The 27,560-nt window shown below is 53.2% G+C and overlaps 11 protein-coding genes across 11 annotated transcripts; 3 read left to right on the forward strand and 8 right to left on the reverse strand.

The window, feature by feature from the left end:
* Nucleotides 1-305: 305 nt before the first annotated feature.
* Nucleotides 306-2,667, reverse strand: CKM354_000812400 (uncharacterized protein; the record flags this gene model as incomplete). Its single annotated transcript, XM_044803492.1, has 5 exons — nt 306-1,436; nt 1,489-1,732; nt 1,791-1,864; nt 1,920-1,984; nt 2,118-2,667. 5 exons carry the CDS (start codon nt 2,665-2,667, stop codon nt 306-308), a joined length of 2,064 nt encoding a protein of 687 aa, XP_044659427.1.
* Nucleotides 2,668-3,608: 941 nt separating this feature from the next.
* CKM354_000812500 (uncharacterized protein) lies at nt 3,609-6,182 on the reverse strand (the record flags this gene model as incomplete). Its single annotated transcript, XM_044803493.1, has 1 exon — nt 3,609-6,182. One exon carries the CDS (start codon nt 6,180-6,182, stop codon nt 3,609-3,611), a length of 2,574 nt encoding a protein of 857 aa, XP_044659428.1.
* A 2,035-nt stretch (nt 6,183-8,217) lies between these two features.
* CKM354_000812600 (uncharacterized protein) lies at nt 8,218-8,903 on the reverse strand (the record flags this gene model as incomplete). The annotated part of the gene is made up of 4 exons (XM_044803494.1): nt 8,218-8,277; nt 8,350-8,360; nt 8,423-8,596; nt 8,717-8,903. The coding sequence occupies 4 exons, from the start codon at nt 8,901-8,903 to the stop codon at nt 8,218-8,220; spliced, it is 432 nt and encodes a 143-aa protein (XP_044659429.1).
* A 538-nt stretch (nt 8,904-9,441) lies between these two features.
* Nucleotides 9,442-10,196, reverse strand: CKM354_000812700 (uncharacterized protein; the record flags this gene model as incomplete). The annotated part of the gene is made up of 2 exons (XM_044803495.1): nt 9,442-10,090; nt 10,159-10,196. The coding sequence occupies 2 exons, from the start codon at nt 10,194-10,196 to the stop codon at nt 9,442-9,444; spliced, it is 687 nt and encodes a 228-aa protein (XP_044659430.1).
* Nucleotides 10,197-10,840: 644 nt separating this feature from the next.
* Nucleotides 10,841-11,594, reverse strand: CKM354_000812800 (uncharacterized protein; the record flags this gene model as incomplete). Its single annotated transcript, XM_044803496.1, has 2 exons — nt 10,841-11,486; nt 11,542-11,594. 2 exons carry the CDS (start codon nt 11,592-11,594, stop codon nt 10,841-10,843), a joined length of 699 nt encoding a protein of 232 aa, XP_044659431.1.
* Nucleotides 11,595-11,958: 364 nt separating this feature from the next.
* Nucleotides 11,959-13,287, reverse strand: CKM354_000812900 (uncharacterized protein; the record flags this gene model as incomplete). Its single annotated transcript, XM_044803497.1, has 3 exons — nt 11,959-12,303; nt 12,351-13,115; nt 13,165-13,287. 3 exons carry the CDS (start codon nt 13,285-13,287, stop codon nt 11,959-11,961), a joined length of 1,233 nt encoding a protein of 410 aa, XP_044659432.1.
* Nucleotides 13,288-15,682: 2,395 nt separating this feature from the next.
* On the forward strand, nt 15,683-17,460 carry CKM354_000813000 (uncharacterized protein; the record flags this gene model as incomplete). The annotated part of the gene is made up of 4 exons (XM_044803498.1): nt 15,683-15,924; nt 15,978-16,606; nt 16,670-17,185; nt 17,261-17,460. The coding sequence occupies 4 exons, from the start codon at nt 15,683-15,685 to the stop codon at nt 17,458-17,460; spliced, it is 1,587 nt and encodes a 528-aa protein (XP_044659433.1).
* A 522-nt stretch (nt 17,461-17,982) lies between these two features.
* Nucleotides 17,983-19,674, reverse strand: CKM354_000813100 (uncharacterized protein; the record flags this gene model as incomplete). The annotated part of the gene is made up of 1 exon (XM_044803499.1): nt 17,983-19,674. One exon carries the CDS (start codon nt 19,672-19,674, stop codon nt 17,983-17,985), a length of 1,692 nt encoding a protein of 563 aa, XP_044659434.1.
* A 622-nt stretch (nt 19,675-20,296) lies between these two features.
* On the reverse strand, nt 20,297-20,866 carry CKM354_000813200 (uncharacterized protein; the record flags this gene model as incomplete). Its single annotated transcript, XM_044803500.1, has 1 exon — nt 20,297-20,866. One exon carries the CDS (start codon nt 20,864-20,866, stop codon nt 20,297-20,299), a length of 570 nt encoding a protein of 189 aa, XP_044659435.1.
* Nucleotides 20,867-22,745: 1,879 nt separating this feature from the next.
* On the forward strand, nt 22,746-23,961 carry CKM354_000813300 (mannose-1-phosphate guanylyltransferase; the record flags this gene model as incomplete). Its single annotated transcript, XM_044803501.1, has 3 exons — nt 22,746-22,758; nt 22,813-23,880; nt 23,942-23,961. The coding sequence occupies 3 exons, from the start codon at nt 22,746-22,748 to the stop codon at nt 23,959-23,961; spliced, it is 1,101 nt and encodes a 366-aa protein (XP_044659436.1).
* Nucleotides 23,962-25,705: 1,744 nt separating this feature from the next.
* On the forward strand, nt 25,706-26,011 carry CKM354_000813400 (uncharacterized protein; the record flags this gene model as incomplete). The annotated part of the gene is made up of 1 exon (XM_044803502.1): nt 25,706-26,011. The coding sequence occupies one exon, from the start codon at nt 25,706-25,708 to the stop codon at nt 26,009-26,011; it is 306 nt and encodes a 101-aa protein (XP_044659437.1).
* Nucleotides 26,012-27,560: the final 1,549 nt, after the last annotated feature.

Below are 27,560 nucleotides of genomic sequence, written 5' to 3' on the forward strand. Positions count from 1 at the left end.
TCATATGAAAGCGTGCTTTATATGTTGTCGACTGGTAGAGAAGGACTGTGGCGTGAAGGAACTCTCTATGCGGATTGAAATGCTTGCAACGCTGGGTACTCTTGCTGGCTATCGACTGTCGACATGCGCTCAGGCTATTCGCCTGTGATTATCGTGATCAGAGCTTGGAATTTCAGTGAAGTTGATCACTCAATGCCTATTGTCAAAGGCAGTGATGGAATGCCAATCCTCGCTAGATTTCACCAGGAGCTGTTCCTTTGCGTACATAGACTGTTACTCAACTCAAATTGAACCATCTCAAATGTCTACGGCTCCTTCGCCACCGGCACCCCATTCGTAACCTCCCCAAACGGAACAGCCGGATAATCCCCATTACAACTCCAATCATACTGCGCCTCCTCCAACATCTTACTCTGAACCTCCATAAACGTCGTCAACTCACACCACCCATCATCTCTCTCCCCACACTTGCTCAATGACTTGCCCAATGGAATCGTTCTCTGATTCAGAATGAAATGGATGTACCTCGTCAAACCACCTTCCTCGTACGAATTGCCATCTTTGCGGTTACCGCTGAGTGGCTTAGGAGTTTCGATGATTTCCATATCCAATCTCGCACCAAAAGGCTCCATGTGTGAGACAATGAGGGAGCGATTCCGTTCGATGCGGTCGGTAGGTAGAACGGGTGCGAATTGCGTGAGACCGAAAGCAGTCAGAATAGCAGCGATGTTGGTGTCGTGGCTGAAATCGAAGTTCAAAGTCTGGCCGAGCGGGAAGGTGGCGGGATTGCTGTCCAACGTCACATTGACTTGCGCTACAGGCTCTGTGATTAGATGATGTTGGAGACGGGCAAGAATCTCGACCACGTAACCAATTCCCACAGCGCGGCCAGTGGGAGACTGGAACATATTGTTGCCGGCAAAAGAGAGGTCGATGGAGTATTCGTAACCTTCCCATTCGGAGTAGGTGAAAAGACCGCAGAAAGCGGAGTAGCCAAGTGCAACAGTTTCGTAAGCGCAGAGCGACTGGGCGTTGTAAGCATCTGCGACAGTCCAGTTGAAGCCTGAGCTGTAGTTGTTCAGTCGTGCGGGGGCATCAGCAAGGTAGATAGAAGACCATTGTGTGCTGGCATTGCTACCGCCAGCTGAGACTCCGGTGTTCGAGTTGTTGCAGTTGTAGTAGCCCGCGAGAGTATTATTCCAAACGCCAGTATTTTCTTCAATCGCCAAAACTAAAGTGGCGTTATGGGTCCACTCCAGGCCGAAGAAACCAGCGAGGAAGTATTCGGCAGACTTGAGCATACGATCTTGTGTAGTAGATCTTGCTGTGATCTTGGTGCCATTGTTCTTGTACAGATGGCCGTACATGATTTGGTGAAGAGTGCCCGAATCGAACAGTTCTTGCTTGCCAACAGGGACGAGGATCTCAGCACCGAGCTAGCACTGTCAGCATATCAAAAGTCTCATGTTGCATAGGTTCTGTGCTTACTTTATAAGTCCACTCATTCAAGAACTCTAGCGGCCCCGAAAATGTCGCATGCCCAGAAACGCCAGTCGTATAATTGAGAATCTTCTGCCCAATCTTCTCAGCACCAGCTCCAGTTGTCGGGTACCGCGATCCGTGTCGCGACAGCATGTTCAGCTGCACGATCGAAGCATTCTTCGGCAGAGAATACTCGTCAACTCCAAAACCTCGTGGGTTAGGAAAGTAGTGTGACAACTGGCCATGCATTCTTGTATCAAGTCAGAATTGAGATCATGATCAAACAAGTGGTGAGATGCAATTCGTACTGGAAGATATTGCCATTGTCGTTGTTTCCGACAATTGGCACTTGGGTTGCCAATGGGCTGTTTGGGATGTAGGTCTAATCACATTCATCAGTACCATTGTGCTTTGCAGTAGCATGTTATACGACTCACCGTCCCAGCAAAAGGCGCCGGATTTGTCTGCGCAAGAAAAGCCGCAGCTCCCGTAGGCGTAGGACCTATGCATCTCCACTATCAGTCTCGATGATCATCTTCACACCATGACTCGCAACCAGGATCTCCAGAATATCTCAACCAACCTCACTCTTCCAGGCATCCTCACTCCCCACACAAAACCCACTCAGGACATACCTGGAAATAACTCCGGACTCGTCACAAAATAATCCGGCACATCACTACTCTTACTCGTCGAACTTCCATATTCATTCCCATTCCCAGCAACAGCAACAGCCACATTCCCCTTCACCAACGCCGCAACAGCGAACCCACTCGCCAACGCAAATTTTCTGTACATGAGGATGAACTGCAAAACAAGAAGAATAAAAAGTACGATTTGCGCAACGTGGGTTGCGCGGGACTTCTGGACGCGTTTCAGAAGCGGAGACGAAGTCGTAGTGGTCTCCGAAAACGAAGGCGAAGATGTCGTTTCTCTTGCTTTACTTGTTGTCAACTGAGGCTGAAGTGATGATGAAGAAGTCCGAGAGCGAGGATGGGGGTGATTAGAGGAAACCGGGATGTCGCGGTATGGCTCAGTCTCAGCGTTACCAGCAGCAGCAGCAGCAGTCGTCCCCTCACTCGGGGTATTTGTACTCCCAATCCTTTGGATCCGCGCCGTCGTCACTAATTCGCTGTCTGCTTTTGATGAAGTTTCCCCGAAGGCGGAGGACGGCTGCGACGGCATCCCAATGCGAAAGCGCAAAGCCCGGGCGACACAGCTTGCGCAGAAAGCTTGCTTAGCCGCCTTGTACCGGGTAAAGCAAAGCAAGAAGTGGTGCGTCAGTACAGCCCGTCCCAGCTGTGGTAGTCGCCCGGGTTCCTGTTCCTGGAAGCCAGAGATCTCGCCTGCCTGAGCCGGTCCGTGTCGCGTGTTTGCGGGACAGCAAGTGAGAACTCTCAATGCCGGCACGTGTCGCGTGGGAAACCTCCGGGCCCTGTCTTTCTTTTGCTCTAGAGCACAATATTTCGGTCAGACATACGAAAGAGGCGTAGAAACGATGAGATGTTGTTGTGAAGACGCGTGTGTCGAAAGAAGCCATGTGGTTCGCGAAGGGGATGCGATTGGGCCGGGTGGACTACCTTAATGACCGAGCAGGCTTGATGCCATGAAGCTTTCGTCAAGCATTTCGGTTTGTTTCAGTCCGGCGATGCTTGGTCGACGCCAACAGATGTGGACAAGACATGTCGAGGTTGCCACAGAAGCAGTAGAGCGAAGGCATCGATGCGCCTGTGTGATAAAGCAATGCTTCCCTCCAGAAGGAGGAAGGTGCTGCTCAAGACATCAAGCACAACGCCGACAAGGCACGGCAGATTAGCATAAAATTCGTGGAGACATTGCACTTGAACTTCACGCGAGACTCATGTTTCTCCAAAACACTTCGACATTACATCGAAGCCATGTACGTATTATTGTAATACCCGAGAATAGTATACAGCGGTAATGAGTTTTGCCATGTCGTCGTGTTTCAGCCATAAAGGCATTCGTAAAGTCATCCCAATTTGCCCATCGTGTTTTGTTTTGTTACGCTTCCATCATGCACATTGGTTCATTCATGCCCCTCTTTGACACAGGTCAGTAATCTACATGCGCATGCAAAGGAAAAGCAATGCCAATATGCTGCAAGTTTACCTCCATGGACGTCTCGAGGCCATGACGTCTCTAATGCTGCCTCTGCGTTTCTGAAGACCGACTCGCGCCGGAGTGTCTGATGTTTCAAGTTCTTCTGTAGGGTCTTTCTTGACGCTTTCGTTGCGTCTGAACAAAAACCTCCTCTCTTTATCAGTGGCAGCTGCTGATGCTGGCCGTGCTGTGTTCATCTCGGTCTTCGCCCTCGACGGGGGCGTAGGTCTACTGTCGCGGCTGCTAGGAGGTCGAGCGACAGTCGGACTGCCGTTGTTGCCTCGGGTCAGGCGATCGGCGTGGCTCGTCTTTGGTCGTGGTGGGCCGGGTTGGGCGTACACCGAAGACGGCGCCGTGGTCAAGGTCGGCAAGACAGGCTTTTCACCAGCAGCCATCGTATTGCTGAGGCGCCTGATGAAGCCTGGCATCTTCTTGCTCAGTGTTCTGGCTGGTGAAGGCGATGTTCCAGAGCGCGGTGACGCGACGCTCGTCATTGCTGAAGGCACAGGAGATTGTGGCTGAACTTTCTCTTCGACTTCAGTAATCGTGCGATTCCCCGAGGAGCTAGAATGCTGTGAACGCGCAGAGTGTGGACTTATAAACCTGTCGACAGGGCTCCTGCCATCGCCACCGAAGCCATTCACAGTCAACAATGTTGGACTGGTTTCCATGCGGCCAAAACGGGGTTTGGCAGGAGCTGAGTGGTTCTGATCGCTGGATCTCCTACGTTCTATCGTTTGAGGCCTCAGTGTCGGCGATATGTCGTTGCGATTGAACATGACATCATCAGGTTGTCGCGAATGTGACTGGAAGCTGGTCGATATGCCCTGGTCGATTGACTGTCCATCCGCAAAGTCGTACTTCTGATCAAAGGCGAAAGCCTTCACCTCGTCGTCGCGGAGACTCTTTGGCTCCTGCGGAATGTACTCTTCGTCTGAGCTGTCGTCGTGGTCGTGCCCATCTAATGCCGTAGATCGAAATTGGAGGTTGCTGTTATAAGCAGTGCGAAGCTCGACTGAAGATCTCATCTGACGCGGGGCAGTGCGAAGGCCGGATTCGGGAAGTTCGAAGTTTTTAAGCGGCGAAGGCAGACTATCGACCAGACTCTTGTCTCTGACGATAGAAGATCGTGACTCCCGAAGCATTCTGGTGCTTACGCTATCTGGTGTAGGTGGCATGTTATGCTCACCAAAGCCAGGACCATTATAGCTAAGTGGTCGAGGTTGACCCCTACCGGGCTTCTGCTTCCGCAATTGGTGCTCGAATTGTTTGAGCTCAGGGGCCGGCTCCAACGTTGCTGGCTTTTTTGATGCTGCCAGTGCATTGTTGAGGGATTGATAGCGAGGACGGTGGTCAAGCGGTTGGTAATCGGCCTCATCTTGCAGAGGTGAAGAGATGCGGTTTGACTTGGATGGCGTCGTTTCGATCGCGTCACGCTCGGACATCCATTGGCTGACCCGTTTGATGCTATCCTGACGCATGTGTGCACGGGAGCCTAACGAGGCGGCCATACTCTCCGTCTGATCGGTAGCTTCCCACGCATACTTATCGGGACTGACGCCTTTCTTCGGGCTGTAAAGTGATGGGAAACTACTTTCACTGAGGGCGCTCAATCGTGGCGAACTCGGCAACTCGTCAGTGTCGTCTTCAGTCTTCCCCTCCTGTCTCTCCAATAGTGACTGGAAGCTCTGCACTGGTTTCAGCGATTTCGAGGTCTCAAGATATACACTTCGCAGCGCCTGAGTGCTGGGCTTTCTCGAACTCAAGACTGAAGGCTGCCTCTTAGGCTTGGAGGGGGTCTGTGTGTTGAGAAGGCCTTGGAGCTTCTGGGATGCGGCCGAAGCATGATTCGAAGGCGGTTGAACCTTGACGGCTGGTGTCTGGGATACGCCAGCGGCGCGAGGTGGTGATGAGCGTAGGTCTTGGTCATGAATCTCGGTGCTCGCATAGCCAGAGTCTGCCTGTGCCGTAGACGGCCTGGTAGTGCTGCCACGTTCCTGCAGGTCGCCCACTTGGTCTTCGAGGTCGCAAATGATGTCCATGGCTTCTTCGACTGCCTTGTCGCGCTTCTCCAACTCAGATACCAGCTCGCTGTTGATGCGCAGCAGTTCCTTGTGTTCTTCCTCCAAGACCAGCGCGCGATCGACTTGATCTTGCATGGCCTCCATTTGATCTCGCAACTTTTGAGTCAATTCGCGGCGATGATCCAATTCCAACTTCAACGCGAAATTCTGCTTGTGCAGGCGGTCCAATTGCTCGTCCATGTCGCGCACGCCCGGTGCTCGCCGCCTTCGATCGCTGTTCTGTGACCCAGCGTCCGAGGCGCGACTGCTCCCGGCGGCCAGTGGTGAGCTGTCGTACATCCTAGGATTGCGGCTCGCGTCCGCCTCGGCCAGGAAGATGTCATCGTCGCGGCCTCTTGCGAATTGCAAGCCAAAGTCGGTGTGTCGCGCGCGTTTGGGGCGCAGTTGTCGCGCGCGTCGCTCTTGCAAACGCTCCTGCAAGTATTCGGAGGCAGGCAAGACATTCATGCCACGCTCGCCCAGCGGGCTCCGCTCCGAGGCCTCGTCGCGAGACATTGTGGGTCCTGGCGCGATTGATGATGAGCACTAGCCTCGAACGGATTTGCGACGCATGTCAGAGCGCGGACTGTTGTGGATGTTTCCTGAATATGAGTGTTTGCCGTGGAAGGATGGGGTCGGTGTTGGTGATGAACAGGACCGACGCAATCACAAGCGCCAGATGACGGTGGTGACTGTGTGACCGCGGGGTGCTGGCGGTGATTCGCTATATTGCGTGCAGAATCAAATATGGGCTCGGCTTGCGCCTCGTCGCGTGTGCGTCGTCTCAGAATTGTCGCAGTCGTGCCGCGGCGGCATAACAAAAAGGGTCCTGGGTGACGAGGGCGTCCAGAGGGCGTGTCGCGTGTCACTCGGGCGTGCCGTGCATGTTGTCGGCGGGCAGCAGAGGCATGAAGACGATTCGCATGCGCAGGCCGGCGAGGAGGTCGACGACAGGGAATGTGATGGAGCGTGGCCGTAGTGTCACTGCATCGTGGAGAAGACGGTGGAGTGCGCTCGAGCCATTCGCCAGCGGCGCTGAGGCATCCTGGCAACCGGGGCCGCTAAGGCGACGCGAATTGTGTGTGCCGGCCGCGCTAGGAAGTAGCCATCCAGTGCGCGGGAAAGGGGAGCGGCCATCCCCCAAACTCAATGACCAGCCAGCGCGCCCTGCCATTGGGCCTTCGCCGCCCGCGCACCTCACGCCTCGACATTTCGCTGAGATGGCGATGCTCTGCAAATGTCCGCCGAGGGGCCACTGCCAACGGTCGCCGCGACGAGACGACTCTGGCAGCGTGGCAGAGCAACGGGCGTTCGTCTGGACGACAGCTCTGTTCTGCGCTGCTCCAACAACCACCCTCCTCCCAGGACAGGCCGCCCTTGACCGCCGCCGGCAGCAGTGCAGCGAGCCGACGTCTTGGTCCCCATCGAAACACGCCCGGTCGACGTACCTGCATCACGCCGGGCAACTTTCTTAGAGCGCTGGGCACCGACGACACAACAATTTCGACCAGCCCTCAATCGCATTTCACACGCCGCCCCTGCGTTGCACATGAAGCTGCTGCACCACGAAATCGCCATCGCGCACTGGACTCTTCCTCTCCCACGCAGATTATACGAGCCTGCGACGCGCCAATTCCTTCCATGCCTGCACCGAAGCTGCCCGTGCGCAGCGATGTCGAGCAGCATCTGCAATATGACGAGGAGTGAGTTCAATGCGAGCAATCTCACCCCGTCATTCCGCTCCGAGCCACGATGCCTGCCGTCTTCACCAGCATCTCCCATTCCGAGCATGTGGTAGCAGGATCAAGCTTGCCGAAGACAGCGGCGCTCGTACGGACCGCCAGTTCACCCAACTGTCAAAACTTGGTCAAAGAAAGGCCGGCGCTGCAACGCAGCAAGCCCCAACCAGGTCTTACCGTCTGACACGTGATCGAAGTTGCATGCACGACATGGATCTTCCTCGTGCAGGACCTTCTGCGAAGACCTAGGCTGCTCCGCTTCTCCTTGGGCGCACAGTAAGCCAGTGCCTAGTTTCACGCCCAAGATGCGGCACCTTTGCATGAGGGGCAGAACCAGAGCCCCTCTCATAGACGCCAGCAAGGACGTCAGCACAGGCTATTCTTGCTCTGCGCTCGTCGACTACCGCCGCACTCTCTGATTGCGTTTCCTGTTGGAAGCGCATACACTTGATACCAGACCTCGATCACTGTAATGCTCAGAACGGAGATGAGCCGTGAGTGGGTATGTGCTGACTATATTTTCATAACTTCTCAGTTTCCAGGTTGAGCAGTTTCACGAAGTGATAATATTCTAATCCTATCGACAACTCGATAATCATGTGCTGAAACCATCAGATTCCAACGAATCGGAAGATTCCACATGCCAATTTTCTCCTCGCCTCACAACCCGGCGTGAGACTTTCCATGTTAGAGATCAGATCTTAGAGAAATCTCGATCTTGACGACCACGTCCCGAAGGCATAATACTGAAACGATCCAATACCGGAGCCATGGGAGACTTCTCATGATCAATTTTGCTTCCTTCCAAATCGCTAAGCTCTGCCAGCTGGCGGTTTCCATCCTGCAATTGCCTGATCGAAATCTAGAATATTCTGCGGTATCATGTCAGCCAGACTTATCAAACCTCACATCGTAGCAGTGCTAGCATTTCGATCGGTACTCACTCCATCGGGATCTGTCCTCAGCTGTCAGCTCACATTAAACGCGCTCACGTCATTCAATCAAATGAGGACTTGCCTGTCACAATAAAATGCTTCAATCCCCAAGGCATTACCTTCACTTCTTCTAACACTTTCACTCCATTCGCGACAAATGTCTCATATAACTTCTCCAGTTCATCCTCTGCTCCATCGACACGAATGTGAACTTTGCCGAATTCGACGTCGCTGGAAATGTCAGGGAAACCTCGTCCTGTTTCAGTTTATGATAGATCAGTCCAAGCTCTGTACCTTTAAAAGCGTTCAAGCAATGAGAAATTTGATCAAGTGAACGTGCAATTGAGGCTTTGCATTTGGATTGTCGCTCACTTACTTCTCAAGTAAACGTTCACTGGGATAGATGCCTTTTCTGAGTCTTCGCCTCCTAGTCGAAGCCAGGTGTGGTCATCGCGGTCACGGCCTGAGATGCGGAAGCCGAGTTTGGTCGTGTAGAACTCTATTGCGTCTGGGATGGAAGTCACGGGGAGAGAAGGCGTAATTTTTGTGAATGTGGGGGACATTTTCTGATTGTGAAATGAGGTTGAAGTGTGGGGGTAAATGGAAGATGCACTGAGAGCTGATGAAGCTATGGAGCTATGCGTAGCTTCCTTAGGCGGTTAGATGATGACTAAGACTTGTCTTTAACGTGGGTGCAGGAGAGCGGGATGCACAGGATTGTGATTTTATGTATTCGTGATTGTAGCTCTGAAGTGATTGTCTCTAGTTTTGACGAGCATAGGTTACAAGAGAAGCTTTGAAGGACAACGAAATATGGAGAGATGCAACGTTCGGCAAGAATGTCGATCTTGAGGCAGCATGGATTTCCGAAAATGTTCATACAAAGCAGACGAGCATCGAAAGGCGAGGTGTCATGGGGCGAATGGCTGGAGTGCATGCAGATACTCTGTTTGCAAAGACTAATGTCTGCTACTGCATTGCGCAGCTTTGGCCGTACCTTTGCCTGGCCTTATCATTGATCCGGTGAAGCCACAAGTGCTCTCTGTCATGAAAATAAGCCAATCCGAAGCAAGGTGGTCTGCGGACGTGTGGCGACGTGTTCTAGCCTTCCCGGCACTTATCTGCTTCATCTGGCCCATGACTGTGGTAATCCGGACAAGTCTCCAACTTCCTCAAGTCGTCCTGGCACCAAGCGCGGTCCCCCTTCATAACCCACAGTAGATTGCAGAGATCGCGAGTGGATTCCTCGTCGTAGTAACGGGACAACATTGTGTCGCATGATGAAGCTTGTGCCGTGATGCCTGCCCGGACGGAGAGTAGCAAGATGAAGCGCCGCAGAGCTGAGTTTGGTGCCGTGTTGGCGTACACGTATGGCAGCAACCAATAAGGACTGAGCCACACCTGAAGGACTTCTCTCTTGATAGCGTCGATGCACTTGTTCATCAGCAGTGGAACCACGCGCCGATCAGCAAGAACCCAGAGGGGGACGAGCGTCGGAAGGGCGGAGAAGAATACAGAGGGGTATCGGAGCTCTCCACGATACAGGAAGACCATGAATATTTCCCCAACGCCAACCTCCTCTTCTGGCAGGTGAAAGATGCCGTGGCGAGCTTCTGTGAACGTGCTGTTGTGGCGAAGTGCGGACTCGAAGTAACCAGAGTAGAAGACGAGCACGCCCTTGTGGATGGTGAAGAACTTCGCGTTTGGATCAGGTCCAATTTTGACCTGTACTGTCTCTACGTAGGCGTTGCTAGAGGAAGCAGTTAGTTCTAACGCCAGTGAGACCACGTGTGTCGTGTGGTAGGGAAGGCTACTGACTCTGGTGGGCCACGTTCTGTCGTCGACATGGGCACCATCGTTAGAAGATGAAGTGTACGTTTGACGGATGTAGGAGGTGAAGCACTCAATTTGCAAAGTGGAAAAGAGCTTTTGCAAGATCGCGTTTGCACTTTCATGCAAGTCGTACATTAGCGTCTGCTGTTTGTCTGTGTCGCACGTGCCATGAGCTTTGCCTTGCGTTCACACGCTGCAATGTGAAGAACTACGAGCATGGCCAGACAGCGTTCTGGGATCGTTGTTTGTACTCACTCTTTCAGCACTTTAAGTATGGACTGCACCTGAGATTGAGTTGGATGTTGTTAGGTTTTCTGTAGGTTCCAGTGCCAATGATACAGACAGCAACAGGAGGCGCCAGCACACCATTTCAAATCTTCCACGTCCTTGTTAGTCCGCTTCTGGCTGAGTGCCAGTGTCGGGAAGGCGTTGCGGGAGGATCGAATACGGGTCAACGCAGCGTACGCTTGCAGTCTCACTTCATCTCTGCGGAGATGTGTGCACTGAGGCTTGTTGTACATTCAGACTTTCTTCTTGCAAGCGGCGACTGCTGTCAAGTCTCAGACGTGTTTCTGCCGAATGGCAACGTTCGTGGCCGATGTGTTTCCAGATGCCATGTCACGTGTGGAGAGCTGCGTCCAGAGTCCAGAGCGTGTTTGAAGAGAAGTCAGGTTTGACTGCCTCCTGCTGCTTCGGGGTTCTCGCATGTTACGCCTTCCTCGTGGCAATGGTATTGCGGACATAGCTTCATGGGTTCTACATCTTTCTTGCCCCATCGTTTATGACCGTCTATCCGGACAACCTTTAGAACGTCTACCAACGCTTCTTCAGGGAAGTCATCGCGTCCTTCCCGCAAGAAACTAGATTTACCAGTCTTAGCAACGATGTCCAAAGCCAATCGACGTAAAGCCGAATGAGCCATTGTGTTCTCGTAGATGTACGGTAGGCAATCCGTGGGTATTTTCCAGATTTCGACAATCAAGTCTCGGAAGGTGTCTACGCAGGCGTTCATCAACAGAGGCACTTGTCGACGATCACCAAGGACCCACAGCTTGCAGAGATTGGTGAAACCGCGGCCAGCGGGATCACAATCCACTCTACGGCTATAGATCCAGCAGACAAATCTTTCGAAGGTGCTGATGTGCTCGTCCGGCAAGTTGAAGATTCCAGTCTCGGCCTCCTGGAACGCATTTCCGTGCCGAAAGGCAGCCGCAAAGTAGCCAGAATAAAAGGTGAGAATTGACTTGTGCACTGTGAACGTCTTTGTACGGTCTGATCCGACTTTGATCTGAATGGTCTCGCCATACGCACTTCTGTCTAGATGGTCAGCGTCAAAGACGACGTGATCGTGACAGCACATTGACTTACGGCGGCGGAAACTTGTCAGGTGTCGATGGTGGTAGGATCGGTGGTGGTGGCATGGCCGTGGCGCTTGAGTGGGCTTCCTCACGTCCGCGCGTCGTTGTGTGTTTTGTTCTGGAAGAAGTGGTGTATGTCCCGGAGAAAGTGGAGTGCTGTCGAAAAGCGACGCGACTCGAGCGCGACACGTCTTGTTCATACGCGGAAGGACATGGGCGAGGGATCTATAAAGCTCTGCCGGGACGGGTCACGCCCGGTCCTTCCTGGTGTTAAAGTCTTTCGAGAAATCTCGTGGGAGCACTAGCAGGTCCTCCCAGTGACTGTGAAGATAATCAAGAAGCAGTCACGCACTTCTGCACACGACATAGCTTGGAGTGATCCGTCGACAGAGAGACGATGTAGGCCAATTTCCAGCTCGGTGGCAATTTAATCTCTTTTGTAAATTCCAGTGCCCCATGCCACGCGCAGCAACGCAAGGCCGACCGCCATGCCTATACTGTCCTTGATAACATTCAGCTTCGACCCCACGACCTCTTTCCATCCAATTGGCACTTCCACCATGGGTATATCTGCGCTTTCAGCCAACATGAGCATTTCCACATCGAAGATCCAGCCTTCCGAGTGCATGTACGGAATAATATAAGGCAGCGCCGGCCGCGAGAACAGTTTGAAGCCGCACTGTGTGTCCTTGATCTGAGCCACTTTTGGCGTTGTGAGAAGCCAGATCCCAAGATGGAACGCGCGCATGAGGAGATTGCGGAGAGCGGACCGCTGGACAAGTCAGTATTTGTAACGAAGAGATGTGCTCAACAACGAACCTTTACAACAGCATCAGTGCCAACCATATGCGCTCGAGATCCAACACCCACAGCTCTTCCCTTCTTGTCCTTTGCCTTCTCGCATTCCAACACGAGCTTGCCCAGATCTGTGAATCTGCTTGCTCCATCTGCGTCTGCAAAGACAATATATGTTCCTCTCGCGTGTCTCATACCATGTGTGACCGCTCCGCCTTTTCCTCTGTTCTGTTCCAGACTCACGACTCGAATCGTGCCGGGCGCAATGGTCGTCGGCTTAGCCCCGCCGTTTCCTATCCACGGGCCCTTGTATGTCGGCGGAGGCTTGCTGAGCTGGTGCGTCCTTGCAAAGTTCAAAGCAACATTGACAGTCTTATCCGTACTTCCGTCGCTGACCAGAATGATTTCCCACCCTCTTCGCGGATCTCCCTGCTGTCCACTGGCCTGCAGCTTCCCATTGCTACTACTCCTGCTCGGTGTCCCGTGATGCCCGTATTGCTCTTCCAAGTATTCCACTGCCTCTTCCAACATCCCATTCAATCGGTGCATTTCGTTGTATGCAGGAATCACAAGTGTCATAAAGCATTCGGCGTCGGTGATCTGGTGGGACTCTTCGCGGGGTATGAGGCCTTTCCGCGACATTTCTTTAACCGCAACATGATTGTCATACCAGCAGGGAAGTGGCTGTGGCGGAGAGATCTGTCCTTCGGCTGTCACAGTTATGTACTGCTTTTCGGCTTTGGTCGGCGGACGAGGAGAGGGAGCGAACAGCCAAACTATTGAGTAAAGCTAGACAAGTGTCAGTCTGACTCCGAGCGTGCATGTTCAGTTGCTGTACCCAGAAAACGAATCCCGATAACATCGTAGCTCCAATGGCAATCCACCACACCACCTGCGACTGCTCTGCAATCACATCCATCCCGTCCCACACTTCCTCCGGTATTGAATCGGCGGAATCCATTGTCGCTGTGCTCGAATGGGCGCAATCGGTTTATATTGGCGCTTTGGTGTACAAATTAGGACTCTCCATCATCAACAAGTAACGTCAGAGAGTAGAATCTCCTGAAGATGCCTGTGGGCAGCGGCTTGGGTTAATGCCGGAAGAATTGTTGGTGAGTTGGGACAGCTTGCCTCTGAGCTTCAAACGCTGACCGGGATCACCACCCCGGCCAAGACGCGACCACCTTCGTTTCACTTCACTTTCGTGTCTTCACTTGAGAACTTCTTCTGAAGTGATCGACCGTCTTACGCGCTCGTGAGTGAAGCTCAGTCTCAGTTTCTGGGGTTTCTGGCGCATGACGCGTGGCTGAAGAATGACCACGCGGCGTTGACACGTGCAGCAACTCAATGCGTCTCGCAACAGCAACAGGGAAAGCACTACTCGACTGATTTCACTGTACCTCGCCAATTTCATCATCAAGCCCTACATTATCAAGCCCTACAGCAGCAAGCCCTACGTGTCTCAGAACCACGAATCCGTATTGGATCATTACGGCACCCTCAGATTCCAGCTCTCCCACGCTTTTTGCGCTTCTGCATGGACGATGAAGGCCATCCTTGACCAACGCGCCATGCAATGCCTTGATCAAGCACGGTCTCGATGAACTTGCTCCGTGTCTTGCTAAAACACCAGTCAGCGAGCATGGCTAAGTCAGCTTACCCGCTGCACAGTCTTCAACATCATCTAGCTTTCGGATCATGCCAACTCCGTTCGGCGTCTGCCCTGCATCGATACTCATTGTGGAGAGTCACATCCCAAAGCTGCAGGTAACTTTACTGTGAAGAAACCTTGGATATAAGATACCAGGTCCGTTATTCAGAGAATCTTGACTGCACAGCGACGGCACATTGTTACAAGTATGGCTGCAATGAACTCCCACGATGCTGTTTCCTGGCCACAACGAACGCCTGGAGGCTTCTCTTCACACGCACTCATACGCCTGATTTTGGTTAAGATTGTGCCACAAACATCTACCTGCACCGACGAAGTCGATTCGAACCCTACGAAATGCTCGGTCTGGTCTTCTCACTCCTCTTCCAAACCATCGCCACACATGCATTCTCCGCTCACGAGACGGGCGCATGCCTTACAGACGATGAAGCACAGCATATTGCCTCCCAATATGTGCAACTTTTTAACACAAACTCCTCGGGTCAATCGCCAACCGGCACAGACATACCCTTGTCTCTGCTAACAGAAGACTAGGTCGATATTGACGGAGACGCCATCACCTGCAGAGGCCGACGCAGTAACCTCGATTGTCATACAGCTGGCAGCCAACCAGTCTTCAGCAGTAGGTCTCAGATCGTGGAAGCTTACAAGTATCTCGGCCCGGGAGATGATGGAGGAAACATCAACGACGTCTACAGGGAATTTCAGCTTCGAGTTGTATATGCCTTTGCCAGCTGTGATCAGATTGCCATACGGTACGAGGGCTCTGCAAAGGCTAACCATGGCGTGCAAGGGGTGTAAGTTCCCAATTCCGTTGCTCTACCAGTCTTCACTCTTTCCAAGTTTAGTCGATTCAATCTCTAAAGTCTAGACAGGACTGCACCTGATGGAACCTCTATCAAGTGGCTGGGAATAAGTTTGGTCAAGGTCGACTTGCAAACAAGAAAGGTGCAGCGCGGAGAGTCAAGTGAGGACAGGCTGACCGCTCTCTTTCAGCTGGGTACCACGGATTTGAATGCTCTGCTCACGGCATAGCCGTGAGATCTCGAGCAATTAGGGCTACTTGACGAGAATGTTGTGACCGAACAAGAATTTCACTCTGGCAGAAACGACACGTCGATACGCACAAAAGCTAGTACATGCGTGCGGTCGCTTAGACGAGCCGCGGAGACCATGAACAATGCGTCAATGTCTTTTCAATTTCTCCCGCAAGTCTCAGCCAGAATCCAATGGCAGAGTTATATTGATGCCGGTTTCCATTTCCAGATGGCTACAGGTTCTGCGCGAGTCACAAGAGTGCAAGCCAAGACTGTGGCGCTCAAGCTCGCACTATGGTCCGCTTGAGTGGCAGAACAGCACAGCTGCAAGCAGGGTCTGAGCTATGCCTGCCCTGCCTAGTAGCATAGTATCCGACGTTTGAGCCAACACGAAAGTTTGTGATCATGAGACATGCGGAGATCCCCTTGGCCGGCTTCGCTGCTTCCTCTTGCTAACCTAGAGGGGCAGAACCAACTGGTAGACCGATACCGAGGATAAGTGGTAGCACAGAAAGAGGAGAAACAGGTCAACACTGTGGACCTTGGGTATGTAAACCCAGGGTCAAAAACAGCATTATCCCCACACCATGAAGCAATCTGCTTAGCTTGTTGGTGAACATCGAATTCATTGTCAGCACGCGGCTATCATGGGTCGATATATACCGAATGCATTCAATCTTGCTGTGGTCGTCTATGTGGCACTTGGCTCGACAGCGTGCTCATATGGACTTGCTATTCTAGGCAGTACGATCGGACAGCCATCTTTCTTCAGGTCTCTCAATCTCGCACAACAAGGTGAACCGGGATATGATCGGACTGCAAACTTATTCGGTGCCTTCAATGGGGTCAGCAGTGCGGGAGCATGTCTGGGTGCTATTTACAACAGCTGGTGAGTTCGACTGTAGACACAAAGAACGACATTGCTCAACAACGTGTCTACAGGTCTGCGGATGCACTTTCTCGAAAGCATACGATCCAGCTGGGCGCAGCTATCCTGAGCGTTGGAGCTGCACTATGTGCAGGTTCTGTTAACGTTGGAATGTTCATCTTCGCTCGTCTCTTCGCAGGCTTCGGAATTGGAATCCTCGTCACATGCATACCAATGTACCAAGCCGAAGTGTCGACGCCCGAAACGAGAGGCTTCATGGTCTCCATGCACGGCATCATGTTCGCCATGGGCTACAGTCTATCCTCCTGGATCGGCTTCGGAGTGTACTTCATCTCGGCGTCAGGCTCCGAAAGCACCTTCCCGTGGCGCTTCCCTCTGGCCTTTCAAGCAGTTCCTGCACTACTACTGCTCGCAGGCTCCTTCTGGCTACCATATAGCCCTCGATGGCTAATGCAAAAAGGACGATACGAAGAGGCCGAAGCCGTGCTGAAAAGATTGCATACTCGAGCTGGCGATACTCACCAAGAACAAGCCGCGAAGGAATTCTATCAGATGAGGAAACAACTCGAGCAGGACCGCGCCTTGAAAGCCAAGATTAGTCAATTCGAGCTCTTCAAAACGGCGTCCAACAGGAAGAGAGCCTTAATCTGCGCAGCGATGATGTGGTTCAATATGTTCACAGGTACCTGATCTCCAATTCTGAACTCCAATGCAAAGAAAAGCTCTGTCTAACATATTTCCCCAGGCGTCCTCATCATAGCCAACTACGCCGTAATAATCTTCACCGACCTCGGTCTCTCCGGCTACATGCCTCTCCTCCTCCTCGCCCTCTGGGTGACCGCCTCCTTCCCCGGAAATATCCTCACAGCCCTCTACGTCGACCGCTGGGGCCGCCGAAAATTCATGCTCGTAGGCGCCGTCGGCCTCACAATTTCCCTCCTCCTCGAAACGATTCTCCAAGCCCTCTATACCGGCACTTCGAACGTCGCTGGTCAACGCGCCGCAATTTTCTTTATTTTCTTGTTTATTATCTTCTGGAGTAGTTGTTTTGATGCGACGCAGTATTTGTATATGGCGGAGATTTTTCCGACGGATGTGAGGAGTCAGGGAACGGCTTGGGGGACGGCGAATCAGTTCGCGGCGCAGATCATCATTGTTGTTGCGGGGCCTATTGCTCTGGAGAAGATTGGTTGGAAGTTCTTTTCGGTTTTGTTGTGTCCGACGGCGGTTTATGTTGGGGTGATATATTTCTTCTTTCCTGGTGAGTTTACTGCATCTTCGGTCTGATGTGGTTCGATGTTTGTGGATTCTGGGATGCTAATTTGACGTCTTGCAGAAACGAAGAATCGATCGCTGGAGGATATCAATGCCGAGTTTGGGGATAGTGTTGCGGTGCACTATTTTGGTGCTACGGAAGAGGAGCAGAAGGAGTATGCTAAAGCGATTGAGGTCGAGGGGAGGACCTCAGCACATGTATCGAATGTGGGCGAAAAAGACAATGGGGTGCAGCAAATCGAGACAGTGGATAAGGTATGACGTGTCCAGGATCCGGATAGTGCAATTCTTTCACGTTTGAAGCACAACAGGACAGCCAAAAGTGAGCTGGATACACATATACATATCTACAGAAGGAAATTCCTTGATGTCGTAGAAAGTCGACCTGCCGACTTCCCTTGTGTTCGTTCGTGGCCCGCAAGTCTCTGTCATTGTAGAGAAGAAGGGAAATCTCGTCATCTTCGTAGGTTTCGTCCAATATGTGGTGCTCTAAGCGCCGAGACGGTAGCGTTCATCGAAGTAGCTCACGGCTGCACCGCCGGATGTAGTGCCGACAAAAGCTCTGGTCCAGTTTCGCAATGGCTCAAGACTCGCGCCAATGTACGCGAGAGATATCCACGCGTTGTTCTGCCAGACGAGACTCGCTTGTTGTCCTCGCCGCACTTATGGCGGAGGTTGCTAGCATCGCAAACAGACCAGGGCCACGATTCCGAAGTTGTCCTACAATACCACCCGGCGCCAGCTTCGTAATGTTTCCGATGTTCCCGGTCTGCAGTCTGCTGCTCAAGCTCCGCCTTCCAAATGCTTCGACATGACCTCCTCCGTGGTTCGTACCAACTCTTCAAACACCTGTCTGACATATTTTTCCTCTGCGAGAGGAGTCGCCGACACAATTCTGATCGCATAGACTCCGCCAACCATAGTCGAAGTCAGGAACCATTCTTTCCTCGCATCAATTAACTCGAACACTTCCTTCGTCACGTCATTCGCAGCTCTCAAAGTCGGGTCGTCCTCATCCGCTTGAGAATCTACAGCAATTTTTGTATCCACTTGATCCTGCTCTGGTCGCGGATCCGCTCCATTGGCCGACTGCGAAAGTTTGAGGTTTTGCCACATTCGAGGATTTATGGTGATCACAGTCAAGGCGAAAGCGGGCGGGGCCAGAATGCTGAAGAGATCAGGCCTCGAATGCACGAGATCCGCGAAGAGATTTCCGAGGTTGATGTGATGTCTAATATGTTCTTGTAGACCTTTGACGCCCCATGTTCGGAGCACGAACCAGATCTTGAGGGAACGGAAGCGTCGACCCAAAGGAATTTGCCAGTCACGATAATCGGTCACAAGGCCGCTTTCAGTGTACTCGTTCTTCAAGTACGAGGGCGTAATGCTGAGGGCGTCGGTGAGGTCTCTGCGTTTCTGAACGTAGAGACATGATGCGTCGAAGTTTGTGAGAAGCCATTTGTGCATGTTGAAGTTGAAGGAATCGACCATAGACATCTGTTTGGACAGGTGTTGGTACTCTGGCAGCACCAGAGCTGCTCCTGCGTAGGCAGCATCGCAGTGGATCCAGATATCAGGATAGTCGCGAGCCACTTCAGCAATCGATTCGAAGTCATCGACAGCGCAAACACCTGTTGCACCAATTGACATAGTCAGGTAGTATGGATGGAGACCCTTCGCTTGGAGCTCTTCAATCTTCTTGCGCAAATCTTGACCTTTGAGTGCATAAGCCTCTCCGTGTCGTGTTCGGATGCTTCGGAAACGCGTTCCGGCGATAGTCGCTGCCTTTTGAGAGGAAGAGTGAGCTTGGTCAGAAGCCAGCGCAACGAGCTTGCCTCGCAGCTCGCATGAACGATCCTCGATTTCTTCTGCATCTGTGAGACCTTCCCTTTCGATTTGTCTTCGGACCCATCGCTCTCTTGCAGCGACCATGACAGTGACGATTGCTTCCGAAGCAGAACCTTGAATCACGCCACCACCTTGACCTTTTGAAAGGAACTCTTGTGGAAGAGCAATAATCTTGGCCATCCAGTCTAACACCACAGTTTCCAATTCTGTGATTGCAGGTGAGCAGATCCAGTTGAACGCTGGTGCTGTCAGAGCAGCACTCCACATCTCGCCCAGCATTCCCGGGTATGTCGAGCTAGCGGAGAAGTAGGCCATGAATTTGGGATGCTGCCAATGCGTGATGCCTGGCATGATAGTTCGTTCGATGTCTTGCTGGATGTCGGTCCATTGCTCGCCGACTTCGGGAGCTGTATCTGGTAGCAACTTTGGAAGGTAACCTGGCTGAATCGAAGGAAGTACAGGTCTCTCCGCGATATTGGAATAGTACTGCTCAATCTCGTTGAGTGAAGATGTTGCCGCTTCCAGAAACTGCTTGCCCGTCATGCCCAATGGCGGAACTGTGCGGTTATCGAGTTTGCTTTGGCCATTTGCGCCGGCAGCGGCATTTGTCCCGGATGCGTTCGTCATGTTGATTTACAGTTGCAGGTATCAGCACGTCGTTGTGATCAGAAGCGGTTGTTGTCAGAGTCGAGACCTGTGAAGTTGTGGGCTTTGAATGTGTCGACATTGAGATTTCGGTCGGAAACGTGGAACAATTCCGCTTCCGGTTCTTGCGCCACAACCCTGTGGTGCCTGCATCTCGCCCTACAAATGACAAGCAGACGGCGTCACGGCTCTGCTTGCTAATAACTTCAGCCGACGTCTACGCCGAAGCAGATGAAGGCCGTCCATAAACGCGACAAAGCGTATCCGCCAGTGATGAAGCCGCGTCAACACCGGTATGCGCGAGATGACTCGCAAGAGCTGACGTTTCCGAGCGTGTTATGTCGCTGGACGCATGTAGTCTGCGACCTCAGGCGATGTTAGCGGATGGCCGCAGTAGAGGTCATTGCGGCCTCCTCTTACTTTATGTGGCCTCTATGGTTTGTCATGCCGCTTATGGTGGCTACACCACAGAATCCAACCATGTAGCTCATAGCACAGCAAGATGAGGGATTTCCGAAAGTGCGCTGATTGGAACCATATCGCTTCTGTGTCAAAGCTCCAGCGAGCAATGCTGCAAATCGTCAAAACTTCTCATGAAGCGCTTTCATCTTCGCACGAGGTCGCCTCTCCGAAGGACACCGTGAAACCCATCGCGAGGCCAGATACCAGCCAAAACTCTTTGTCGGTCTTTGGAAGTAGCGGATCGTGGGTTCGGCCGTTCGTCGTCATCCGGTTCCTCGCTCAGCATTCTTCTCAGTCGCTTGCGCTTCTTCATGGCCGCAACATCGTCACCTGGATGAGGACGCTTTCTGCCTCTGTCTGTCGCAGTAGTCTGGATCGCATCTGGTTCCACAGACGCAGAAGCACTCCTCTCGGCCGCGAAACGGTGATTGACAACCTGCCAAGGCAACGCACCATCTCGAAGGCGATGATGCGGTGCTCTGAGAGCACTCCGCACAAAAGGCTCTCGTAAATCCTTTTCTTGAAATGTAGCCTCCGATTCGATACCGCGCAGACTGGAGATGGCCTTTTCAATCAGGTTGCGGTTAATTTCCTGCTGCGTGAGAGTGATGCCAGATGCTTCGGGCGCGTCAACGAAGCCTTCCAGAGGATCGTCGCCAGCGGCATGTATGCTGGCGATCCACTGAACCAGATTTGAGTTCGCGATATCCATATGTGGCTCGCGGTGACGCTCAGCCGCGTGGTCATTGCAGAATCGTGGATAAATGTTGCCAGGATTACGCGCAGCGCGTTGCGCGAACTCGGTCCGAGACTGTCTGACTTCGAAACCGCACTAATCGTCTATTGGGGAGATTTTTGATCCTGAGCTGGTCACGGGTTGTGACTGTGCATGAACGGTGGTTGTTGATGTGAAGACAAGTCTTGGGCTGAGAGTTGTTTTCAGCACAGACTCGATAGGCTCCGAGAAGTCGCGCGCTTCGTCTTTGGCTTTCTGTAGACTCCTAGACCTGTCCCCTGCAGGTGGTGAGGAGCTACATTTATTTGTGCCGGGATGTTGTTACTCGGTTCGGCGCCGCGTGCTTGCCGCGTGAAGACGCAGCCGCCAAGCTTTTGTCACGTATTTAGCGCGTTTGCCTCCAACTCTTACTCTCCCATCTGCCAACGACTTGCGTATTGCACATTTCTCAATGAACAGGCAACCACAATGAGAACCCAGACAGCTGTTGCGACGCCATTGTGCCCTTTCGCTAGAACGAGGAGTTGAGAAGTCGTCACAAAGCCGGGAAGAGAACAACACTTCGCACGCGGTGAGAGGCAGTTGCACAAGAAACAGATGCTTATTTGTTAGCCGCATCTAAACTCATCAGCTCAGAAACCTCCAATTCTCCAGAAGAAGATGTGGTTTTTGGCAATCATAGTGAGCCCGATAGCATCTGAGCGAAGGACGCCTAACATGTTTGAGCGATAGATGTCCAGTCGCGGTTTGCGATTCGATCTCAGACAATGCACAACGTAACACTCTCTGCAGAGAAGCATGCTTAGCTCCATTGTCTTTCGATGTCCGCGGAGTGTCTTGGGCCATCGCGTGGAAACATAGCAGAAGAACCAGATGCACGTGTTCTCAGTGCTCACGGATCTCAGAGTTTGGAACTGTCTTGAGTTTAAAGAGTGCCAATTGCGGCCTGTATGCTCGCCCTGAGCTGCGGTAAGAAACCAAATTGAGCGCAGACCGACAGGATACTCTCGTGCGATGTCCTCGAAACGGTCACTGGCGCATTTGTGGATTATGTCGACCAACGTTGGCATAAAGAACTGCAGGGAGGTAGGAGGAAATGCCAGAAGGGTTCTACTATGTGTTTCTTTCCGTATATAGTATCTTTTACCTCCACATGGGCAAGATGTGGTTACGCGAGGCGCGAGGCGCATCTGCTGCAAAGTTTATCTTCAGTCTCGACTCTCGGCCTCGAAAATCTTTGCACAGTCATGCACATTGTCCGTGGCCTGTCAAAGGTTGCTGCCATCTTGCCCGGTTTCCGCAGATAAGATCCGTCCTTGACACGTGGGATCAGGGTTCTGGGCGATTCAGCAACTCGAGTCCCCGCCAAAGGCCATTGACAACGAAATCACGTTAATTCACCGTCGCTGCTGATGTGTCACAAGCTGTTAATTCACCACAGTGCGGTGAACGTGTCGCCACATATGGGCTGAGGGCGTCGGCATGGGTCACCCAATCTCTCATCGGTCTTGTGATGTTGCTGGAAACGATGCAACCTTCCCCTTTATTTAGCAAGCACGCCCGCCAAGCCCCGGCTTCATTGGTCCATCGGCACTAGCACAGAAGGCGAGACCCTGGAGCTCGAATACCTGGGGAGGAACTTACGTGTTCAAGAGAAAGTTATTTCACCGACTCCCTCGTCACAAACACCGCCAGTACTACTGCCCAGACGTCGCCATTGGATCTTGTACTCCATCGCAAGGTCGCTATCCTTCGCTCGAACCGACACGTCACACCGAAACGCGCATAGATCCCCGCAGAGCAGCTGGTTCCTGCGACTAACCCCAGAGCCGAATCATCGACCACCACAGACGACATGGGTCTCAAAGGTACGTGCAATGCGGCGGAGACGACGCGAGAAGTACTGTCTAACAGGAATGTAGCATTGATCCTCGTCGGAGGCTTTGGTACGCGTCTGCGACCATTGACGCTCACCCTCCCGAAGCCCCTTGTCGAGTTCGGCAACCGCCCTATGATTCTCCACCAGATCGAGGCTCTCGCAGCAGCCGGCGTCACCGATATTGTGCTCGCAGTAAACTACCGACCCGAGATGATGACTGCAGCGCTGAAGAAGTACGAGGAACAATACGGGGTCAAGATCGAATACTCGGTGGAGACTGAGCCTTTGGGCACGGCGGGTCCGCTCAAGCTTGCAGAGCGCATTCTCGGAAAGGGCGATGAACCATTCTTCGTTCTCAACTCCGATGTCATTTGCGAGTACCCATTCCAAGAGCTTGCCGATGCACACAAGGCACATGGTGGGGAGGGTACCATTATTGTGACCAAGGTGGAGGAGCCATCGAAATACGGTGTGGTTGTCCACAAGCCCGACCACCCTACACGCATTGATCGCTTCGTGGAGAAGCCGGTCGAGTTCGTCGGCAACCGAATCAACGCCGGTCTCTACATCCTCAACCCATCGGTGTTGAAGCGCATTGAACTGCGACCCACATCTATCGAGCAGGAGACGTTCCCAGAAATGGTCAAGGAGGGGCAATTGCACTCATTCGACCTGGAAGGCTTCTGGATGGACGTGGGTCAGCCAAAGGACTTCCTCTCCGGTACTTGCCTCTACCTGTCTTCCCTGACCAAGAAGGGCAGCAAGCTGCTCACGTCGCCATCGGAGCCATTCGTCCACAGCGGAAATGTCATGATCGACCCCTCCGCCAAGATTGGCAACAACTGCAAGATCGGACCAAACGTGGTCATTGGACCCAATGTGGTGATTGGCGACGGTGTGCGGATACAGCGCTCAGTGCTGCTGGCAGGCAGCAAGGTCAAGGAGCATGCGTGGATCAAGAGCACTATCGTGGGCTGGAACAGCACCATCGGCAGATGGGCGCGCATGGAGAACGTCTCGGTGCTTGGCGACGATGTGTCGATTGGCGACGAGATCTACTGCAATGGCGCTTCGGTGCTTCCACACAAGAGCATCAAGGCGAACGTCGAGAGTACGTACCGATGGACATCACGTCACCCCATTGCCGAGCGACCGCTAACATACATGTGCAGCTCCCGCGATTATCATGTAAGGTACATGGACTTGCGCCCTTTGTCTTCGACTTTTGGTCATGCCGCTTTGGCGAAGTGCCGGCTCTTCGCTCTGATATATCCCACAACGGAAAATGCATTGGTTCAGGCTAGAGGAGGCATTTACATGGCGAGGATACAGAGGCGTTTGCGGCGTAGTCGGCGCCCCCGGACGCCACGCTCGGTGTGTGACTTTGGCACATTGCAGCCCGATGTGGCTACCCGTCCTTGTACTGGAGGGGTGGCGAGTCGTCCAATGGCGATGGATGAAAATGCGAGCATGATGAATGCATACTTAATTTATTACGCATGTTTGCGATGCTTGACTGGGTTGTGTGTATGTTTCCCCATGGCGCTCCACGCTAGCCTCCGTCACCGTCACCGATGGGGCGCTGCCAATAGTCGGAGCGATTGTAGGGGCTGGTCAGCCTTGTCTTGCCTGGCCTCGTGTTTCCTGACCGCGGTACGTGAGCAGTGTGCAGCATGTGACGAGGCCTCTCAGCAGCCCTAACGATGCGGTGGGAGACAGCCTCCAGGATCTGGTGGGCAGTGGTGGCCGTGGTGGTTGTTGCGAAGCATCGCGGCATCGCCGTCCCGCGGTCAGATGCGTCAGAACAGCCCATCACACTTCTGCCTCGCAGGGGTGCGGCCCCTCGGCCCATTCGTTCCACGCACGCGCATTGGTCCGAGTCTTCTGCTCTTTTGAGTGATGAGACAGCAGGGGCGGAAGCGAGCAGGCGGGCACATCATCTCACGGCCAAATTCGTCGCCGTACAGCACAAGCTGGCAACATCATTTGTTCTGGCTGGCTCGGGCCCCGGTGGACACGGCGTGCCTGTCCTGTACCGTGCGTGTGCGGCCGTCTCGGAGCATGGCATGCAGCAACACGGGATGCTCCCAGCGCGCGTTTGCCGGCGCGGACGAAGACGCGAAGGATGGCCGTGTTCGCAATTGGCCGCTGGGTTACGTGCAGCAGTGGTGCAGGCAGGCAGCATCGTCCCGTCCGGTGTGCAGCGGCGCGGACGGCCGATGCGCGCATCTGAGATCGTCTGCAGCGAGCTCCAGCGCGGACCAGACCAGACCAGACCAGGTGTGCACTGGGCAGTGTTCAGCAGCAGCGGCCAGGAGTGCACGCTCACGCTCCCGACGTCCCCCAGCGCGTGGGTTGCACGTTTGCCTGCGAACGTCGCCTCCCGCTGGGCTGCCTCCCTGGCGGCTCGCGTGTAGGCGACGCGGGCCTACGAGCGAAGTGGCCCTCGCACGCCCGCTCGCACATCATTGGGACGGGAAAAGGAGCGAACGCTCGAGCATAGAGTTCGCCATGTCTGGACAGTCAAGACCGCGCGTGCGAAGCTAATCTGCTTCGAGAGCCTGCTTGCACATCTCGTGCGTCAACTGTGCACACTAACGCGCATAGGGTTCATGGCCTGCCAACTGCCCACACGCTGGTTGGTCCGTCGACCGCGACTTCGACATCCTGCCTCTGCGCCCTCTTTTTGCGAAGGATCCCAGCACCTGCAGGCGGGAGCGCAAGGTGCTGCTCACCCAATATAATGTCGCATGGCCCTGCCATCACGCGAGCTGCACCACGAACCTCTCTGTCTCTCTCACCCTCCAGCTCTTCTCTCACGTCGACGTTGGACTGCGGGACACCATGAAGGATACTTAAAGTACAGCCCGGCTCACCTCCCTTCCAAACTTCCTCTGGAGGCCCGGACCCAAGACACCTCCAGGCCGACCCGCAACATGGACAAGACATTGTGCTTATGCTTCCCGTGCATCATCAGCTACCTGGGAGGCTACATTTATCCTACAAGAGAGAACCAGTTCTACCCGGCCCTCCAGCACAAAGGCTTCACCTTGACAGAGCAGAGGCTCATCGCCGAGGAGTGGTACTGGGTGGCATTCGAGCGGGAGACTGCTGTCAGAGATTATTTGCGAGGCTATGTGACCTTTCGGGATGGATGTTGGTGGAGACCTCCGCCTCCGCCGCGCGCGAACTCAATGGCCTCGACTCCTTCGTCTGCTTCTGTTACCGGATCAATCACTTGAGAGGTCATACCCTGTGGTGGCGGATGATATGACCACCAAACCTTCCTTGGAGTTTTGAGCGTACACAAGCCGATCTGACACGCAATGGAAATATGCCAATGGATTCGACACTCATCCTCATGAGGTCTTGCAGTGCTCAAGACGATGACTCTGCCATTCGCAAGATTCGCCCAGAGTGCACATTTCCCGGCGGGCTTCCAAGGCCTGTATCCGTTATATGGCATCACTTCCACTCCAATTGGCCAGCTTTGGTGGAATACTTGCGCGTCCGCGATGCTTTGGAAACCTGTGTCGCCAAGCTAAGGAATAGTCTAGTCGAAGCGAAGTCTCACGTATCAACCTTCCTGCCGCGGTGGACCTACTTGCGCGCGTTCTTGTCAATTCATAGATGAAGCACGGGATCCTCGGGCGGAACACTGGGGGTGAAGCAATCACGAGTTCCCCAAGGATGGATAGCTGCGGTTTCTAGCGAAGGAAGGAATCTCAACTCCCGTTAAGCGATATGCACGTTGACGAGGACTCGTTTGGCAGCGCTTACGGCAGAATGGCGGCGATCGGGTTTCCTGTGCACGAATCTCTTCGATCTATGGGGATCTCCATAATGTCTGACTCTCTTCCTCATCATCTGGACTGCCAGTTTCGCCTTGGGATTCTGGCTGGATTTGCACGAGCGCTGGGATGTATTCTCAGCTCAAAAAGGAATTCGCTCCGGCGTTCTGTTACCTGTCACTGGGGCCTTTGTCGTCAGCACACTTTCACCCCTGCTGCTCTACTGCATCCTTAGACTGCACGTCCGTAACTACTGTATACGCTGCAGCTTGCAGTCATCATAGCACATGTATTATTACCGTGGCGTGAAATCGCCGCAACGCCCTATCGCAAACCGCCTTGGTCAAATCTACTACCCGCCACTAGAATCGGAGTTAGATCTCGCCCATCGCAACCCTATCTCATCACATCTCACCAACGCCAAACGCTACTTTTCCACGATGGCTCCGCGCCTGACGGCCTTGGCGTGATCGATCTTTCTGGAGAGAGGCTTGCGTATGCGCTGCTTGGGCCTGCCGTACAAGAAAAGGTGGCCTGTTCGTCTGTTCATGCCCAACTTGTCAAAACTTACAGTACTTTAAGCGAGTGAGAGATCTCGTACCCGTGTCAGCAAAACATGTCACACACACATCGAGGCATACGCGACAACCAATCGCAAAGAAGCCGTTTGTCGAGTCGAGTAGATGATCTTTACTGTTGTTCGACTTGACGCCTCTGATTCGCATACACAACATGCACACCAAAAACATTTTAAACTTTACCCTCTCTGCTCCGCTCCGCTTCGCTTCACCCAACCGAAAAGCCCTAAGCCATCTGGCTGCAATCTGCACACATGTACCTTTCACATTGCGCGATGTACAAAAACGCCACCAAGACCGTTTCTCGGAATTGATAGACACATGTGAGGTACAAATTCAGTTCTGTCGCGCCGTTTGGTGTGGCCGTTGACCGTTCTGTGTACAGTACATGTATTGCTGCCCAATTGTGGCGCTTTCCTTTT

The sequence above is a fragment of the Cercospora kikuchii genome (assembly GCF_019650295.1).
Source record: "Cercospora kikuchii DNA, contig_00005, whole genome shotgun sequence".
NCBI classification, from domain to species: Eukaryota; Fungi; Ascomycota; class Dothideomycetes; order Mycosphaerellales; family Mycosphaerellaceae; genus Cercospora; species Cercospora kikuchii.